The sequence below is a fragment of the Trypanosoma rangeli genome (assembly GCF_003719475.1).
Source record: "Trypanosoma rangeli strain AM80 chromosome Unknown Tra_15.4_contig_00049, whole genome shotgun sequence".
Taxonomy (NCBI): Eukaryota; Euglenozoa; class Kinetoplastea; order Trypanosomatida; family Trypanosomatidae; genus Trypanosoma; species Trypanosoma rangeli.
The window spans coordinates 50,966-69,905 of NW_021705793.1; the positions used below are offsets into that span (position 1 = coordinate 50,966).

General features: G+C 57.1%; 5 protein-coding genes across 5 annotated transcripts, besides 11 other annotated features; all 5 read right to left on the reverse strand.

Moving 5' to 3' along the window:
• Positions 1-246: 246 nt before the first annotated feature.
• On the reverse strand, positions 247-6,774 carry TraAM80_02236 (uncharacterized protein; the record flags this gene model as incomplete). Its single annotated transcript, XM_029379247.1, has 1 exon — positions 247-6,774. The coding sequence occupies one exon, from the start codon at positions 6,772-6,774 to the stop codon at positions 247-249; it is 6,528 nt and encodes a 2,175-aa protein (XP_029240929.1).
• Positions 6,775-7,116: 342 nt separating this feature from the next.
• Positions 7,117-7,133: a microsatellite.
• Positions 7,133-7,152: a microsatellite.
• A 425-nt stretch (positions 7,153-7,577) lies between these two features.
• Positions 7,578-7,624: a microsatellite.
• A 278-nt stretch (positions 7,625-7,902) lies between these two features.
• Positions 7,903-7,928: a microsatellite.
• A 75-nt stretch (positions 7,929-8,003) lies between these two features.
• Positions 8,004-8,033: a microsatellite.
• A 53-nt stretch (positions 8,034-8,086) lies between these two features.
• Positions 8,087-11,089, reverse strand: TraAM80_02237 (uncharacterized protein; the record flags this gene model as incomplete). Its single annotated transcript, XM_029379248.1, has 1 exon — positions 8,087-11,089. The coding sequence occupies one exon, from the start codon at positions 11,087-11,089 to the stop codon at positions 8,087-8,089; it is 3,003 nt and encodes a 1,000-aa protein (XP_029240930.1).
• An 11-nt stretch (positions 11,090-11,100) lies between these two features.
• Positions 11,101-11,144: a microsatellite.
• Positions 11,145-11,405: 261 nt separating this feature from the next.
• Positions 11,406-11,432: a microsatellite.
• A 129-nt stretch (positions 11,433-11,561) lies between these two features.
• TraAM80_02238 (uncharacterized protein) lies at positions 11,562-13,199 on the reverse strand (the record flags this gene model as incomplete). The annotated part of the gene is made up of 1 exon (XM_029379249.1): positions 11,562-13,199. One exon carries the CDS (start codon positions 13,197-13,199, stop codon positions 11,562-11,564), a length of 1,638 nt encoding a protein of 545 aa, XP_029240931.1.
• Positions 13,200-13,289: 90 nt separating this feature from the next.
• Positions 13,290-13,326: a microsatellite.
• A 242-nt stretch (positions 13,327-13,568) lies between these two features.
• Positions 13,569-13,627: a microsatellite.
• A 559-nt stretch (positions 13,628-14,186) lies between these two features.
• TraAM80_02239 (uncharacterized protein) lies at positions 14,187-15,467 on the reverse strand (the record flags this gene model as incomplete). Its single annotated transcript, XM_029379250.1, has 1 exon — positions 14,187-15,467. One exon carries the CDS (start codon positions 15,465-15,467, stop codon positions 14,187-14,189), a length of 1,281 nt encoding a protein of 426 aa, XP_029240932.1.
• Positions 15,468-15,484: 17 nt separating this feature from the next.
• Positions 15,485-15,511: a microsatellite.
• Positions 15,512-15,622: 111 nt separating this feature from the next.
• Positions 15,623-15,702: a sequence feature (A-rich).
• Positions 15,703-15,785: 83 nt separating this feature from the next.
• Positions 15,786-18,152, reverse strand: TraAM80_02240 (tyrosine phosphatase; the record flags this gene model as incomplete). The annotated part of the gene is made up of 1 exon (XM_029379251.1): positions 15,786-18,152. One exon carries the CDS (start codon positions 18,150-18,152, stop codon positions 15,786-15,788), a length of 2,367 nt encoding a protein of 788 aa, XP_029240933.1.
• Positions 18,153-18,940: the final 788 nt, after the last annotated feature.

Below are 18,940 nucleotides of genomic sequence, written 5' to 3' on the forward strand. Positions count from 1 at the left end.
ACAGACTAAGGTGCATGTGCGGCTGCGCGCAGACATGGTTCTCCGATGCGAGCTCCCCATCACACTGAGACCAACACCTTTCATTGAACGCAGAAGCAAAACGGGAAAAAAATATTGCATATACGCACACGCACAAGAATCAATGTAAAAAAAAAGACTAGACATGATTAGGGCAACCCCCCACCTCCCGCAATCCCATTTCCTCTCCCGCAGAACAGGCTCGCAAGCGGCAAATCGTAATTATCGTCACGTCGAAGAGGAAAAGCCGAGAGAGGCACAAATACCCAACATTGCTCTTGACAGCAAACAGCGGAACTCCTCATCCTCACCGGTGAGCTCGACAAGGTGGGCCAGTTCCACCAGGTCACCCTGCAGCAACTCCCTTCCCTCCTCCGTGTCATCGGCAGACACAGAGTGGTGGTCCCTACTTGCTGGCAGCATCCCAGGCAGGTGACGCTTTGGTTGTGGCTGCTGGGTCGCGAGACCGGATGGGTACAGAAGTATAATGGTCCGCAGGGCTGTCTTCATCATCTGCCGCAGCTCCTCATTGGTGGGGTGGGCACGAAACCTTCGAAGCACTGCCCGGTTGCGGGCCCCCATCGACGCCCGTGCCAGGCTCTTCAGCTGACCACTCAACTCCTCTCCTTCCAAAAAGGCGGCACCAGATGCCGCCACGGCAGCTGCCGAGGCCGTTGATGCGTTTGGCATTGGCCACCGTATGGCATCTTTGTCGGCATCACCCTCCTCCTCCTGCCGCGAGGACGGCGGCGCAGCCGCAGGCATGCAGTCTTGTTTCTGATCCTTCACGAAACTCACCTCGCGTGACAACGACGACGACGACGATGATGACAACGACCAGCGGCGTAGCACGTCCAGACTGCGCTTCGCGATGGTAGCTAAAGGCGGGGGCTCCAGTGACGAGGCGGGCACAAGCACCGCAAGCAACTCTGTTGCAGAGGTCATGTCCCCTGACTGGCGAACAACGGTTGAGAGAAACTCGCTTAGCAGCAACACAAACCTTTCAAGGCGCTGCAACGCCCCCCGCAGGTGTTCGGGGGCCTCGTTGTAGGTGGAAACCCCCTGTGGCTCCCTCTCCCCGGTGGCACCGAGCTGCGTGTCGGCAAGAGAAACCAGCGAAGAAAACACGGAAGCGAACGCCAACAGGCCCTCACGACGGTGCGCTGACAAAGAGGCAGAAAGGGCGTGCATCATCGTTGGTCGCATCGCTGCTTCTGGTGGTGGTGGTGGTGGCGGTGTGGGCGCGGGGGCTGAGGCCCCACCACAGAGAATATCCCCAAGAAAAGACGTGAGGCATCGCTCTGCCCTATCAAAGAAGTGGGGTGGGGCGTGAAACAGCACGCCTGGACCGGGCGCTGCGAGCAGCGCGGGCGAGGCATACTCGAGCAGCAGCAATACACCAGCCGCTCGCACCACGGCGGGTGCTGCATTGAAGTGGGTGTCTTGTTGCTGCACCGCTTCCCTCGCCACCTCATCGGCAACGGTGCAGAAGAAGTCCATGAGAGCCAAGAGAAAACTGGGATGAGATCCAGGCGGCAGTGACTCAGACAAGGAGAGTTGGCGCGGGCATGGTTTCTCCTCTTGAAGAGATGCTGATTCTGTTGGTCTTACCCCCACAGCTCGGGTTTCCGTCGTCGATCCTCCCTTTTTACCTTTCGAGTTTACACGTTGCGTAACAAACGCCATTACCGCGGCACGTGTGGGAAACTGCTGCAGCGCAACGTTTATGACGGCGTCCCGCTCGTGCGCATTGAGCGCTGGCCAAAGCATCTTCCAGGCCCCAATGACTGCCGTCTGCACCTTGCCAGGGAAGAAGTACGACTCCGTGACAGCGGGAGAGGTCAGACACTCCTGCACGATGCGCAGGTAATGAGGAAAGTAGTCATGCTGCCCCCTGCTGCCACCACTCACGTCGAGTGAGTTGGAAGAAAAAACGTGACGCAGCTGCTCAAAAAATGTTGGAGACATGGTTACAGTTGCTGTCGGACCTACCGCAGTTGTTGGGCCGTGTTGTTGTTGTTGTTGTTGCTGCTGCTGCTGCAGGCGTTGTGTCCTTCCCGTCATCCGCATCGCTACTACGTCGCCCAGTGAGGCCACAATGGTGGCCACCACAGCTGCAGTGCACTGCTTAGGCCACGTGCCTGCAGTGTCGCTGCCGCCGTGCAGAAGTTGTTCTGTCGCAATCCACGCAGCCTCCAACTCGTTCTCAGTCAAGAGCGCGTTGCTGGATGCCGTCATCAAGACATGCAACGCACGTACAGCGGAGAGTGCGGCGTTCTCCCCACTTGTGGTCTGTGCCACAAACCGAGACGCCCTGCAGAGCTCAATAAAGAGCGAGAGTGTCTCCCGCAGCAGCATCTCCCCGTCCGTGCGCCGCTGCGTTTCACTGCAGTTCAAAACGAGGACGACATGCATCTCCTGATAGTGGGAAGCAAACACACGACACACCGCATCCATGATCGTTACACGCATGTCCTCAAACCGAGCGGGCTGCTCCTCGAGGTGCGCCAAAAGCCTAGAAATACAGAAGTCCTCTTCACTGGTGTATCCACCGTACCGAACGTATGCAGGTTCACTGAGCGATGTCAAGTCCGTCTCAGACGACCTGCGTCGTGCCTGCTGTGAGATAGCAGAGCTGTGACGGGAGCACGATACACCTGGTGCAGTTGAGATATCTGCATTAGTTGCACAGGTGGCGGCAGCCTGCACAGCGATGCCCATCAGCGGTGTCAAGACGGCGATCAACACACATCGCCAGCACTCCGCAGAGAGGCGTCCACCGTACGTCTGCAGAAGTGAAAAGAGGGTCTTGAGGGCACTCTGCCGCACCTCGGGGCGCACGTCAAGGCAGCCGTCGTAGAGCTGCATCAACAACGTACACCAAAGAAGATCGTCATTCCTGCCATCCCCCATCGTTCTGGAGACGACATAGTCGGCGATGGACCACAACAGCTGGACAGCACTAAGGTTGATGTTGAGGCGATGCTCAAAGCCAGGAAAATGATGCGTCATAAAGGCCCCACCGCAGCGGATGAGCTGCCGCAGTCCCTCGTCGTCCAGGCTCGTGATGCATGAGTGCTGGATCGTCTCCAGCGCGCGGAAGGCGATGCCGATGCTCTGCTTTACACTCGCCAGAGGGGCGGTGGTGGGGGCGGGGTTCCACCTCGTCCCGGATGGCGCGGCGGTGTGTCGAATAAGACGCAGCAGATGCTCCCACGCCGCCCCGCGCAGCTCCTCGCCAAAGCCCTGGACAAGCTTCAACACCTCCTTCAAGACCACCAGGGCGGCCCCACGTGTCACGGGCTCGACAGCCTCACCAACGTGTGTGGCCAACTCTGCTGCATTTCCCTGCGGTTCTTCCCGCCGTTGCTGAGATTGCTGCAGGTTTCCGTAAATCGTGGCGAGGAGTTCTGTTGGCGCGGCAAGAAGTTCCCTTCGCTCTGTCTGGGTATCCGCCTCCGCCGCCTTGCTCGTGTGGCATGTAAGAAAACCTGTGAGAGACAGGTTCTGCTGAATTTGCGCGGGTGACGGAAATAAGGACGTCAGCCGCACCACTAGAGCTGCCGTGGCATACGGCCCCGCCGCAAACCGCAACCCCAGCACCCCCCCCTTTTCCCCTCCTAGCCGCAGCCGCTGCTGTAGCTGACCTTCACGTTTTTCCACCTTCATTTCATCAACGCTGCTGCTGACGCGCAGGCAGAGCTGCGCTGTCATAACCGCCACATCCTCCACAAGTCTTTCTAGCACTCCTGCTGCCGTCTCCATCGCACCGTCGGAATGACGACAGGCGTCGACAAACTCCACAAGATTTACAGGGTCAAATACGTGCATATAAAGCTCCTTCACCGTACTCCACAGCCGCCGCAGCAGTGCAAGCGAGACATCTGGACGACAGGCTGCAACCGTCAGGAGTGCCAGCGCGCAACATTCACTGCTCATGCGTAGTGAGAGCATGTATCTGGACGCGGGCCGGCGGCAGGTCTCCGTGACAAAGCTCTTCAAAAGGCCATCCAACGCCACCCCGTCTGGCAGCAACGCGGTGTGAATAAAGAGAAGATGCAACGCATCGCGGACGCGATCTGCATTTCGCGAGATATCCTGAAGCGCAATGTCGTCCACAGCGTCATACTGTGACTGCCGCTGTTGCTGCTCCAGCAGGCGATGAACTTCCTTTAGGAGGGGTTCTGTCAACAGTAGGCAGGAGGCCACAGGCCGCCACCCCTCGCCAAGGGAGGCACCCATGGAGTTTGCAACGGAGATCACACAGTTTAGAACGTAAAACTTATCCTGCAGTCCCTCTAGCGACCGATGCAGGGCGGCAGCGGCGGCGGCAGTGGAAGGATGCTTTTTCGGTGTCATCTTACCTGGCGACTTTCTACCACGTCCTGCAAGCGACGGAGATCCGGTTGGTTGTGCGGGTGACGTGGACTCCTCTGCAACGTGCTTCCTCTGATGCGTCCTCATCGCCTCGCCTTCCAAGAGAGGCCGCGAGGTCGGCATGCAGAGTCGGGTCACAAAAATCTGCAGATAACTGTCACGCTGGGCAGGTAAGTCAAGGTTGCAGGAGGTCTGCACGAGGTGCGTGATGCCCTTGAGGATCATGTGAATCACGTCATCCCCCTGAAGGTGCTGGGCTGCAAGGCCAAAGCAGCGCAGGAGCGAAGAGTGCAGCGAGATGAAAAGGGCCGTCACCGCCGCCTGCGCGTCGGCGTAGGCGGCACGACTATGCACCGCACTCATGGCATCCCCAAGCCGTGACGCCTCCACCACCCGGGCAAAGCTCTGCGTGAACATTGTAAGGAAGCTAAGCACGTCAGCCGCCTGCCCCGTCGCCGGATGCCGCTCCTCCGTACCGTTTGCCAGCACACGCAACTGTGAGGAGCCTTCACCGTTTTCCCGATCCTTCGCCATCTTGACTGTACTCGAAAGCTGCAAGGGGCGAGAAAAAGCGATGGAGAGGGCCCCACGGAGGTTCTCACCTTCCACAACACTCGCAGCAGCGGCAGCGGGACAACCCCTATCCTTGGTCGCCTTGAGATGATCCAGATTCAGCATCCCCTCCGAGGCAATAATGATGTCAGAGAGAAGTTCTGCAGTGAGAGTGACCAGGTCTGCAAAGGGGTACATGCCGTTGGCGCTTTCCGCCGTCACATCATCACGGTCGGGAAAGGGTTCCAGTAACATGGGTGCAGCGTCATCTTCAGACGCGCGTGTTTGTCGCCGTGTAAGCGGCGCTCGTTGTTGATTGTTGTTTGGCCGCTGTGATGATGTTGGCCCCGGTAGTGAGGCGGTTGAAAGCCTAGTTGGAAGCAAGACACTACTGGAAACGGTAAGCAGAAGCAGCTGCTGCAGGAGCTCATGGTCCGCAATGGCCTTTCGCCACAACGTCAGCACCACCGCCATGTGCTGAGCGTTCTCCCCAACCTCCCCGGTGTCCTCCTCAGTGCAGAGTTTCACAAGCACCACGTGGTGGCGCAGGAGTATCGGCATGGCGTGCCGCATCACCGGTAGCGCCTTGGATAGCACCACGACCCCAAGCTGCTGCATTAGAGAAAACTCCTCAGCGTCTGGGCGTTCATCTGTGAAGGAAACAAGGTCCACCAGGCTCATTTCCTCCAGATGCTCTAAATTCGTCTCACCGAGCGGTCGCTGCGCGTTCGGAGCCAATCGCATTCCACGACCTAGCACCACAGACACCACGTCCTCGTTAAGCAGCTGCGTGAGAAAGACGCTGGTCTCATGCAATGAAGTAATCCGTTCACCCTCCGCAAAGTGGGTAATCAGCGTTCGCAAAAGCAGGAGACGTAGTCGACGTGGTGGTGTCACCGCGGCCACAGCGCTAACATCCGGTGGCCCCGTGAAGCTGTTACGCTGCAGGTCTAGCTTCAGCCACTTGGGCGCGGCACCAGAGCAGAGCGCACACACATCCTTAGCGTAAGCCACAGCCTGAATCTGCGCCGTGAAGGCAGCATTGTCGTCCTCCACCTGCTTGGCATCTCCACCACTACGCAGGCAACGAAGCAACGCCTGCGTGCGTTCCTCAATGGTGGCCGCACACGTCGCCTCCACTAGGGACTCAGGTGCTGCCTGCATGTACATAATGAAGATAATACTAATAATATCCGACAGCGCGGCATTCCCGAGTTCACAGGCCGACAGGTATGCCATGAGTGTCTGCAAGATGCGCATCTGCAGCTCTTCGTCTGGTGGCTGCGCATCCATCGCGGCCTCGCTACTACCAAGAGTCGCAGAAAAAGACCCCTCACGCAACTCCGCATCCGGCGGAGCCATTCTTTCCAATATCAAGGTATTGGAAAGACTATCCATGCCAGTCCGTTCCCACACCGTTGTGCTGCGAAGACCACCCTGCAACAGGTTGACATTACCGCTCAACGCACGCCCAAGCAGCTTCTGTACAAGGTGACAGACAATATGAACAACGCTGCATGACGTGGGTAACATTCGCAGCGAGGCTATTTTACCCAAGTCACTGAGACTCTGCATGAGAAGCGCGCGATACTGCCGTCTACCATGCAGCATGTCACAAGCAAGGACAAATGTGTGAAAGATGTCCTCCGCAGTGAAGCCCTTAATGCGTGCAGACTGCACCGCGTCACGCAGCGGGCTCATTGTGCGTTGCCGCGTTGCCGTGAGGAGCAGGTCGTCTAGGCTGTGCTGGAAGACGGTTGCCACCAGCGTGGCATTCGTTGTCTGTGCGGCGGTGGCAGACGCGCCCGTTTGAGAGGACATGCGCATAACTATTTACTCTCCAGCCTTCCCTGCTGTGTGTGCGTTTTTTTTCTTTTGTATGTGTGTGTGTGCTTCTTTTCTCTCCTGCCACCCCACCAAAGCGCAAATGCGAGCAAAAGATAAAAAAAAACAACAACAACCCAATTCACACGCCAACTATGTACGTATACACACACGTGTCCTCGCAAGGACAGATTTTACAGGTGATAATTTTATATAGTGGCCGCCCCGCGGGTGGGGCAGTGCCTGTGTACGCCTGCGCGGGAGGAATAATGCCAGCAGTACAAGACGCAAAACACTACCCACAGCCGCATGTGTATGCACGCACGCACGCACGAATTAAGAAATACACACACACACACACAGAGAGAGAGAGAGAGAAAGTGCGTACGAGGCAGTGACGGGTGGGACGCGGAGCAGTGCGACGGCGTGGAGTTGCATCATGTATGAGGGATGCAGCGCGAGAAGAATACAACAAAAAACAATGGGGGGAGGGACACACCGATACAACAAAAACAAAGAAAAAAAACGGGGTGGGGAGTTTGCGCCGCATCTCATGTGGGTCGCCGCCCGGAAGTTGAGTTCAAGCTGTGGCGATTCGGGTTGTGCTGCAGCAGGTAGTGGGCAATGTAGTCAATCGGGTCATCAGGACGCGCACGCGAGACGGCGGCCATCGCCTCCATCAGCAGCGGGACGCACGCGTGGTCCAGGTAGGCGCGGGTGCTCTCCCACGCCACGGCAGCCTGTCCGCCCTTCTGCTCCTGCGGTTCGACGCGGAACGTGGAGGCGGAGGGCATATGTATCTTGCCCCACTTCTCTTCCTCTTCCTCTTCCTTTCTTCTTACTTCTCTCCTTCACGTCTGTTTTACATGCGACCCCCCCCCAGCAAAAAAGCAAAACAATGAGAACAAAAAATAAGGCAGACAACTTGGAAAAAACATCAAAGCCAAAACATCACAAAAAGACACCCAGAGGAGAAGGCTGCAAGCAGAGCTGGCACGATTCATTCGACACTCCTTTGTGTGTGTTTTGTTTTTCTTTTCCTGCGTGCTTCGTTCTGCATACAAAAAAAGTACAAATAAAAGTAAAGAATAAAAATGCATGTACGCACGTATATGGGCGCATATGCGGAAAAGGTGAGGTGAGGTGAGGGGAGGGGAACAGCCCAATAGAGCCATGACCACCACCTCAACACGGCAATCCACGCAGCATCTCCCCCTCTATCTATGTATACCTATATATATATATATATATATATATAATATCACGTATCCCTCGCATTTCACCGACGCCACACATGGCATCTATTCTAATCCCTTCAATTTGCACCATCCATTCCCTCTCCCACCTCCGCACTCCCAGCTGCGGTGGGGGTGGCTGCCGCAGGGGCGCTGCTCCCAGGACGGCAGACCGGGCGCCACGCACCTCGATCGCGTGAGAGTTGTCCGAGTGGAATCACCACCCCCATTGCACTATGACCGACGCCGACCTCCTCCTCCAGCACGCTGCTGCATGGCGTCTGTGCGTGCCCGCTGAGACCTGGGGCACTGGACGATCCCCGTGAGCCGCGGTGTCTAGGCAGCGTGTGCGTCTCTGTCCGCCGCGCCTCTGGCGAGTTGCCCAGCGCTGCCTTCTCCTCCGGCGTTCGCTCCGCCGCGAGCCGAACTGACGATCCCGCTGCGCCGTCGGCAGGTGTCTCGTGCAAAACCTCTGTCGATGGCAACTGCGGCTGCTGCAAGGACGGCGGTGACGACGACGACGACGACGCGGATGTCATCTGCTTGGCTCGCAGGTACCCCAACAGTCGCGCGTTCTCCGCCTCCTTCACTGCACATCGCTCGTGCAGCTGCGAATTACGGCGCTCCAGGGCCTGGTACTCTTCGCTAAGCGCGGACCACCGTACCTGCAGTGCCTCGCGTTCCACGTTCACGGTGGCTAACAGCGCCTCTTGCTTTGCAAGCAACCCCTTTAGGGTATCTTGTCGCTCCCACATCGCTTGCGCGTTCCACAGCTGCTTGAACTTCGCCTGCTGCTGCTCGTAGTCAGCCGTCAGCTGTTCCAGCCGCACGCGCAACGTGTCACCCTCCTGCTGCAGCTGCCGCTCACGCATGCTTGCAGCGTCCACCGTGCTCTGCATGTATCGCTGATGACGCTGCACCGTTTCGTAGGCATTTTGTAGGGCAGTGACAACGCCAGTGAGTGTCTTTGGCGTGCTGTAGCGGTGAAGCAGCGCCTGCGTCCGACCACCGGCCTCCACCTCCACCACCTCCTCCTCTGCAACCTTGTCATGAGCCCCATCGCTGCAATCTCCATTCTTCTTATCTACACGGCTACCATCGATATTCTTATCAACAAAGACGCGGCATCGACGTGCCTCCGTGTCAGCCTCCTCCTCGCGTTGCTGCAATTCCGCCTTGTAGTCATCCTCCCGCATACACTCCAGCAGGAAACGAAGATCCTCGTAGCACTGCTGCACGGTTGACTCCTGCTCCCGCAGCGCCTTCTGCTCCGCCGCAGCCTGCGTCTTCGCGTGCCGGACCGCCTCCTGTGCCAGCAACAGGGAATAGTGCTGCTCTGCTGCAGCACGTTCGTAGCCGTGTACCAGCAAAAATTGCATTTTTGTGACATGGGCATCTAGCGCAATACTTTCCTGCCGCGCACACACCGCCTCCGCGTGGCGTGCGATGAGCTCTACTTGCACCTTGCGCAGTGTTTCCTGCAGTGCGTCCTTCTCAGCCTCAAGGTCACGGTGAAGCTCTGAAACAGTGACACCACATTGCTGCCGCGCCTCAGCTACCGATTGCTCCGCTATCTGCATCCGTTGCTCTGCCTTGCAGCGCCCCTCCACCTCCCTTTGCAGCTGTTGCCGCCCTAACGCCAGCTCTTCTGTCACCTGCTGTAGTTCAAATGCCTGTTGGGCACACCGCTGCTCTAATTCCCTTTCTCGCGCCCGTATTTGGGCTCGTTCGGCAGCAAAAGACTGTTGCATATCCTCACGGAGTCGCACTAAGGCCTCCTCATTTGCCTTTAGGGCTTTACTTAACTCCTGCATATTGTTTCTTGCGGCTAGCTGCTGGAGTTGCTCCAGCTGCTGCTGACGACTATCGCTTTGCCGCTGCAGCTCCATCTGGGACTTGCCAAGACTCTCAATAATATCGCCACAGTGACGCTGCGCGTATTTTAACTGTGCCGCCAGCTTCTCTAGTCGGGCACGCTCCTCCTCAAAGATCGCCGCCCGTTGCTGCAAGGGTGACGTGGCAGCGGTGGCGGAGGTGGAAGAGGAGGGGCAACCCCCTGCTGCGACGGAAGAAGCTGGCAGGGACGTGCGGCGCAACGCGGCTTGCGCCCCGGCTTCGCCCGCATTCTTGTCGTCGCAGCTCCACACACCGTGGAGGCTGTGCCGCAGCGACTCCAGGCTGTTGAGCGACCCGTCTGCGTATACCACAAGCCCCTGAACAGAGCGGAAGAGGTGACCCACAACATCGGCGAGGTACTCGTACTTGTCACGATAGTTTCCCTCCGCCTGCACAGTCTCTAGCAGCGACGTGGGGGCGGAGAGGCATTCACGACACTTTGCGAGCTCATGCTCACGTGTCACATCTTCAAGCAGCGCGATAAGTTCCTCCTGCGCCGTCGCCTCGGTCGGTTCCACATCGCCTTCACCTCGTGCCAGGTGGGAGGAGTACTCCGTATTCATCCCCGCGTCGGTGCGGTTGTCAGTTTGGGTGGTCTTGAAGGACTTGACCGGTGGTGACGCATTCACATTCGCCTGCTGCGCCTCCTCCAGCTGCCCGGCGAGCGTCAAGAGCTCCACCTCCCGCTTCGCCAGCTCCGAGGCAAGGTTGTGGTACTGATGCGCCTGCACCGAGAAGAGAAAACTCTCCACCACCTCTCCCACACGTACGCGACAGTACTGCTCGGTCGCTGGGTCACTCAGAAGCTGCAGGAAGATGTGATCTCGCGGCAATTCGTTCATGAGGGCACTTACAATGGCACTGATGCTACCGCGAAGCTTGTCGTTGTACAACTGCCGCAGGACGGATTCCCGCCGCGCCACCTCCACCACGGCGTGCACGCCGGAGATATGCTGCGGTGCAGGATGCGCCCCGCCCACGCGTCGCCGCTGTGACGGCTGCGCGGTGGAAGTGTTGTGGCTGCCGCACGTCGACTCCTCCTCCCCGTCGAGTGAGGCGCCGCCGATGTGGCTGGTGTGCAGTTGGCGAATACCGTGCAGCTCTAGAGGCGTGCTCGTGCACAAATTGTCGTACACGCGACCCGTCATTTCCGCAGCGCGCAGCTCCTCCTCTGATCCATGATACATGTCGTTGACCGTCTTCCTCCTCCTCCTTTCTTTCTTTCCTCTTTTTTTTTTGTTTGCGTCCGGGATCACCTCCCTCCTTCCTTCCTTTTCTGCTTCCCCGATCCGCCCACTTCGGCTGCTTCTCTGCACAAAAAGAAGGAAAATTCAGCAGTAGCCACACGAGCAAGACGCAACTGCAACAAGTAAGAGCAGAATAAGAAGCACCTTCCCTCTTTTTTTCTAATCCCTGCTGTGCCCACTCAAGGCGGCAAACCACAAGGCACAACACACACACCCTCCGAGATGACACCCTACGTGTGGGCGTCTCTCCCCAACCCCTTTCCTTTCCTCTCCGTTCAATTCCCCGCCTCATATACTTGAGGCCCACCAACATTGGGTGGGAGGATCAAGTACATACATGCCAACTCCCACAACACCATGCAAGACAGTCGCGGACAGAAAGACACAGGTTCACGGCAGCAACAATCCCTAGCTACAGCGTCGCTAACGATGTCCGCAGTGCTGCCTGGAGCTCAACGCTCTCCGGGTGGTCCGGACACACCTCCAACGCCTGCTCCAGGAGTTTGTACGCCCGCCCCAAATTCCCCGCCCTAAACGAGAGAAGAGCCAAGTTGTACAGAGGCTCATGCTGCTCCGGCGAGATCTCGACGGCCATGGCGAGATCGTTCACGGCCTGCTCCACCTGTCCCATACGCAGCTTCAGCACCGCAAGGTTGTTTAGTGCCTCCGCATGGTGCGGGTTGGTGCTGAGTGCGACTTTAAAGGCACGGTGGGCGAGGCCCAAGTCACCGGTGCTAATGCCCACGTGCCCAACGTTATACCACACATCAGCCAACGTCCCGTCCTCTGTTGCAGTGGCTATCGCGCGCTGCAAACAACTGAGGGCGATGTCATACTGGGAACTGTAAAAGCAGCATAGGCCCAGATTGTTCCAGAGCTCCGTCGTCTGCACCCCCATTTGCAACAGACGACGGTACAGGCGCAATGCAACCTCGGGTTGTTGTTTGTCGTAAAACATGTACGCCGCAATGCAGGCGATTGCCTCCACGTTGCTGCTGTCCAGCTGCAGCACACGGCGGTACAACTGGCACGACCTTGTTGTATCATGTAGCTGGTCGTACAGACGTGCCATGTGGAGAAGAATTTGGTGGTCCATGCAATTCTTCTCTGAGGCGTCAGAAAGCACCTCCATGGCTGTGAGGGGTTGATCCATCTTGATAAACACCTTGGCGAGCCGCATGACGTCGGCCACGTTCTCTTGAATGGCAAGCGCTGCCTTGAACTGCCGCTCCGCCTCGCGAAGAAGACCCAGGCGGTAGTACGCCTGCCCCATACGCGACATCCACCACCAGTCCTTTGGCTGTCGCTCCAGGGCGATGCTCCCAAGCTCCAGCACCATCCTCGGCCGGTGTTCCACATACAGCAAAAAGTCACAGAGAAGTTTCGCCACCACAGGCGTCCCCCGACCGTACTGCTCCAGGTTCAACTTCTGCACGTCAATGTGAGGACCATCAGAGACAGCCTGCAGGGACGCCGTTCCAATGCGCATCATTCTTGACGTGAATGGGCGCGCGGAGACTGTGCCTGGACGCTTTCTGCTTTGCGTTCCGGGTCGCGCATATCCATAGCGACTACTAGTGGGACGTGCGGTGTCCCGCCACTGCGCCATGCCTGTTGCAGTGCGCATCCCTGCTGAACGACCAGGCCGCTGCAGGGAAGTGCCGGGGCGATGCGCCGTGGAGGCGACGGTCTGCTCCCCATCCAGCAACACCTCGTCTACGCCGTCGCCCTCCACATCGAGCTCGTCAAACCAGTTTTGCATAATGAGCGCTCTTGTCTGGATAAACCGCAGCGCCTCAGCCCCACCAGCTGCCTGTTGCTGCTGCGTCGGCGACGTCTGAAGCATCGTTTCGTGGAGGACTGCAAGGTAGTGCGTCGAAACGGCGATGCACTCCTCCAGCCGACGGCGACGCAGCAGGCTTAGGGCGTAGTAGACCGGATCCATCCCTTTTGGTAGCGACGGTGCGTTGAAGTCAGAGGGAGCCGCGAAAACGGCAGCGGCGGCGGTGGCGGCGGGATCAGCAGCGGTACCGCCATTTTCATGCGTCATGCGTGGATGCAACTCACCACGTCAAGGTACGTCCAACCGCAATGCGCGTGATCTACGCAGTGACAAGGGCACACCTTGCAGAGCAATGCCTCTCTCTTTCTCTTTCTTTCTCTCTCTCTACCTTTCTACCTCCTCGCACTCTGCCTTGTGAGATTGTCGTCACGGATGACCCAGCCGGCCCCCAAGGGGTGCGAAGAAACTAAGTGCGCCACACCCACAGAGACAGATGGAATAAGTTGAAGCAGAGAAACGGAGGAGAAAGTCCAACGCTGCACGCCACTGTTGACTATGTTCTTCCTGTTACTACCGAAGGCTGTGGGCGGTAACTGCGTCACCACTGCCTACCACCCCACCAGTTTACTCCGAAAGCTTTTTTTTTTCTCTCTCTCTCTCTCTTTTTTTTTTTTTGTATTTCTTTCCTTTTCTTTCCGTCTCCTTCCCCCCGCCCACCGACACCATATAAATGCATACATTTATTCCCACCCCCCCACCCCGCAGTTAGTACGAAGCGCAGCACCGCCGGCAAAAGACGCGTCATGCAGATGTAAGGCACAACGTGTAGAGCGCGGTGGAAAACGAGTTCAGTCTGTGGATGTGCGTGCTGTCGCCCACATAGGGGGCACAAATACAAGAAAACAGCACATCTGTTCCCTCCGTTTGCCATCCCTCCTCCGTCTTTTACCCACGCATTCCTCTTTTTGTCTGCAGCCCCAGCCAACCAACCAGCCAAACGAAAGAAAGAAAAAAGGGCAAACATCCATAGTGGCACCAACGGCAACGAATCCGTGGCGAAGCAAAAAAGGCTTGGAAAGAGAGATCCGAGAGATAGAGAGGAGGAAGACGCACCACGCATGCAGCTTTCCTTCCCGCTGTGGCATGTCACATCTTCTAAACTCGTTGTTGTTTTTGTATACAACTATTTGTTTTTTTGTTTTTTAATTCTCTTGTTGTCGTCGTTGTCATTGTTGCCCTCTCGTCCCCTCCCTGCTAGATCTCCTTCGGCTCGAAGAGCTCGAACAGTTGGCTGCGGCACACAGGGCAAGTGCTCACCGACGGGGCACACAACCTGCAGAGCACCTTATGACGACACGGCAGTGAAATGACCGTCGGAACGTGGTCCATGCACACCACACAGTTGTCCTGCTTACTCAAGATGGCCTCACGCACGTGCTCCAGGTACTCAATCATGTCACGCTCCGTCAGCCGCAGCTGTGAAACCTTCAGCTCATTGATGTTTGTCGGAAACAGCACGCTGGTCTGACTCATTTTGTTGATGATATCCTGCCGAATCTGCCGGTAATCGGGCAACTCAAACTCCTGCTCCGCCAGAGTAAGATCCACGGCACTGTGTGCTTGGAGCGACAGGGGTCGTGGGGAGGCGCCTCCGTGGAAAAAACGCTTTTGACCACCACTGCCACTGACCTCAACCCCGCTGGTGCCAGTACTGCTGCTGTTATTATTGTTATTAGTACTATGGTTGCCACAGTTTCTGGCGGTGGCAGCGTTCAACGAGGCCAGGGTGCCCTGCCGCTTGAACTGGGCCACGGCACAGTTATGGAAGGCCGGGTCCGCCGGAAACTCGGCGGAGTCGAAGGTGCAATGGTTACTACCGGACTGCGGTGCGAGTTGGCTCTGCGACGTGGAAAGCACCTGCTGCACGCCATCTGGGGGGTTTGGCGGCATAGCGTTGTGCAGGTGCGGATGCGGGCACTGTTGTACCTGATTGGGCTGCCGCTGACGGTGCACGCTCGCTCCGTGCCGTGCCCCGCCGCCAAGAACGCCACGCAAACGCCGGGCGACATGGACAAGCTCTTGCCGCGTTGGAATCGGCGACCCAGCTACCGCCCCCCCCTCGCCGCCGTTGTACGGCGGTGGCGGCGGTGGCGGCGGTGACGCCTGTGCCATCTCTAACCATCGCGCAAACTCCATCTCCGTCATGGCGGAGTTGCTGATGCTGTTCAACTGGTACTGCGTCCCGTTGATTTGTGCAAGGTGCGGTGGCAGTTGCAGCACCAGGTAGTGATCGGTTCTAATGTTTGCATTGGTGGAGAAGCCACCGTAGACCTCACCCGTGGTAATCGCACCAACGCGTGCCACAATGTAGTCCTCGCGGCGATCTTGCAGCTCTAAGAGAACCCGAATGAATGCCCCGTGCAGCACGTTGTGCGGGACATCCGACATGATGATTTGCACCGCCTCATTGCGTGTCAACTGCGCCTCCCTCGCCGCCACAAACAACAATTTATCATCTTCTGAAAGCGTGGTCATGACTCCCCCTCTTTTCCTATATATATATATATATATATATATATCTACATACATAACACACGTGGAAGGAACAACGGCAGCGAGATAGAAAGAGGTAAAACACAGCTGCGAGTTGCCAGTGCCCCAAGAAGGGAGAGAAACAGTGAATCACAGCGATATATATATGCATATATATATATATACACACAATAGTAATAAAAAATAAAAAAAATAAAAATAAAAAAAATAAATAAAACGGTGTAGCAACGAAGATGACTATTTGAATTGTAAACGAAGTACATAACACAAGTAGGGGGTTAGTTGGATGTAATCACCACCCTATGGCTCTAACCGCACCGCGACCGCTCCCCAGCCGGGGTCCGTCAATGAGGCTTCTGCTGCGGCTGCAGCTGCAGCTTTCCTGGCAACTATGATGAGGCGTTTCGTCTGCATCTGTGGTGCCACCGACGGCGTGGATTCGACGGAAGCTGCCAAGGCCGTTGAGACACACAAGTCCCGCGCAGTGGTGCCGTTCACAGGAGAAATCCGGAAGTTGGAGCTGTTTCCAACTAAAGTCTCAGCCCCAGTTGGCCGGCGTAACAAACGACCATTGTCTACGCTTGAGATGTCATGATTACCGCTGGCTCTAACCGCAGCATCCTGTGCGTGTCTGTGTCCTCCCTTTAGGAGCTGTGGAGGACGTTCGCCGGCATTTATGTTGGGTGCTGTGAAGCTTGCGGCCCTCGTAGACGGTAAATTCCGCGGTGTGAACACGGCTGAATGCAAAGGTGATAACGGCAACAAGGGGGATGAGGAAACGCCGGTGTAGCTGTTGTGACGACCCTTCATCCCCCCAGTCTCCGCTGCCTGCCCCTCCGTGTTGACCTCTCTGTTCTCCTGCCTTCTGCGGGGTATGGTCGACATCGCAGTCAGACATAAGGGGGAGGATAAACGCAGGGATCGTAGAGTTCGTGGCAGGACGAGCAGTGCTTCCTCTCCGCCTGCTGGTAGCCTTCGTTCGTCGGAGGACATGCGTGGATGTCCTGGCGGCGCGGAGGCCGTGTCACCTGGCGTCTCCTCCACGTCTGCCGCAAGGTGCCAAGGCGAGGGGGGCGTGACTGACACTTGTTGAGGAGTATGAATTTGACACGTACAGTTGCTGCTGGCATCCGCGGGGCAAAAAAAACAGACTTGTATAGATTGCTCGGCGCAGAGCATTTCGGCGTCCCTCACAGGACGCGACAATCGCCGCTCCAGCCTCTCAAGAAATCCCTGCTGCACGCCCATGACGCTCCCTGGGCGACACAGGCGAATCCACCCGATGCTTTCCCGTGCAGTGAGTCCAAAGTGCCGCATCATGTAGACACATATCAGCGTTCCTGTTCGCCCAAGGCCGGCGCGGCAGTGCAGCGCAACCGCACCTCCCCTGCCGTGGGCCCTCGCATCCGCCTGCTGACGCAGCCGCGTGCCTTTTTGACGCCGCTGCAGCGGCGGCGCCGTACGCACCCTCCGTTCCAGTTCACTTTTCGCCCGCTGCAGCGGCAGCAAAACTGGCTCCACAAGATTCAAAAAACGGTTGATGATGTCGTCGGTCGGGACGCTGCCGTCGGCATACAGTAGGTCGAAGTGCTGCACCCCGTTCGCCAGGAACGTCTCTCGCCGGTAGAGCGACTCGTTCAGCCGCACCAGGTGCGTTATTTTCAGCTTCTGAAAGAGTTTGGCGTACACCTCGGCGGTGCGCTCAGGAACGTGGTTGTCGGGCGAAGACAAGGCGAGAAAGGCGTGTGGCACGACCCAACTACAGTTGTAGCGCTGCAGTCGCTCGTACTCAGCGAGGTCAAAGGTGCAGACGTCGTACCACCCCAACGCGATGGCTTTTTCCAGGCCTGCGATGACGTCTGATATCACCAGCGGAAACATGGACATACTGCAGCTCGCGTCGCGGAATGGAATGATCGGGGGGTAGAGGGACTCAAACACGCGCCATGTCGCCGCCGCTGACCAACGCAGTGTGGCCACGCAAAAGCAGGCAAGCAAGCACGCCGCATTGGCGCGCTCGTGGTTGTCCAACCCGCTACAAAATACAATGGGGAGGCTGGGCGGCGCGGACAGCCTGCGGTGCCACAGGCCGTTGCCACTCAGAAACTTGTGCGGCCCAAACTCTGTCCTCCTGTTGCTGTTGGCGCTCCCACCGTACGCGACGCAGCACTCCAGAAGCCTCTCCAGGCAACGCGAGAACCGCGTCACGGCGTCCAGCCCCAGCGGCCCAAAGTCCGCAAAGAAGGGGCGATACTGAAACGACGGGTCCTCGTTCACGGAGAAGTAAAAGGCTCCGTGCGCAAACTCGCCGCCATATGTGCCGTCACTGTTGTTGTCAAGCTGAAGCACTTGGCGTAAAAGAACGGAACGAGTGACATCTGAACGCATGCAACAAACATTTGTATGCGCTGTGGGAGGTAGTCCGCGCAGTGACTCTCTGTGCCCGCCTTCTTCCTCCTGCGGCGTTTGACGCTGCCCTTCCAGAAACTCAGCCGTCGATGCTGCCAGCGCGGCACGGGAGGCTAATGCCGACGACGACGAGGTCGTGGCAGCGCCATGCCCCCTAATCGACTGCAGTTTCTCACCCAACGAGGCGAAGTACAGCACCCCGGGGATGATCTCTAGTGCCTGCCTAGTCCTCAACAACTCCTGCAGCGGCTGTGGCATTTGATGTTGTTCTGTTTATTTTCTTTTGCACGCCTCTCTCACGCTCTTCCGCAACAATAAAGAACGCTTGTTTCTTGCTTCTCTTTTTTTACTATTTCCTAGTCACCCTACTCACTGTACTCCACGCATGTACTCAAGATACGCAATGAATCTATCACAGACGCTACTGAATGCTGCTGTTAGTGTGCATGCACGCCACACCATCATGTATGTGTGTGTGAAAGGATGCCGCCAAACACGAAGCCAACATGCATGCAGGCAAATGCGGAAAAACACACACACAAAAAAAAAGAGAAACAAAATAATAATAATATAATGAGCCTTACATCCTTCATTCGCATCCTCCAGCAAACGGTATAACCGCACAGAAAAAAAACTAGAAGTTAATACATAGTAATAGCAATAAGGATACAAATACCCCTACATCCTCTCACAACCCAACACATCAGAGAAGCCTTATCTCTTTTATCCCTCGCCCCCTCAAGAAGCCAACCAGGCCCCCACACATCTTTCAGAGAAAACCCAAATTTCACCCTACATCTTCGCCATCCTTACGTTCAGAACGCACCCTAAGACACTAACTAAATACCAAACAAAATGCGCGCGAGGTTTGCGGGGATGAAGGAGGCGCTCAATCCAGCGGGGTCCCCAACGCAGGGGCCTGGGCGCGCTGCAACGGCACCATCCACCCCGCCTCCCCCGGCGCTGCCACACTAGCGCGGCAGCGCCGCCGGGCGATAAAAGCCCCCGCACCACTGAAACCAACACCGGCGGCTTGGTTCAGTAGC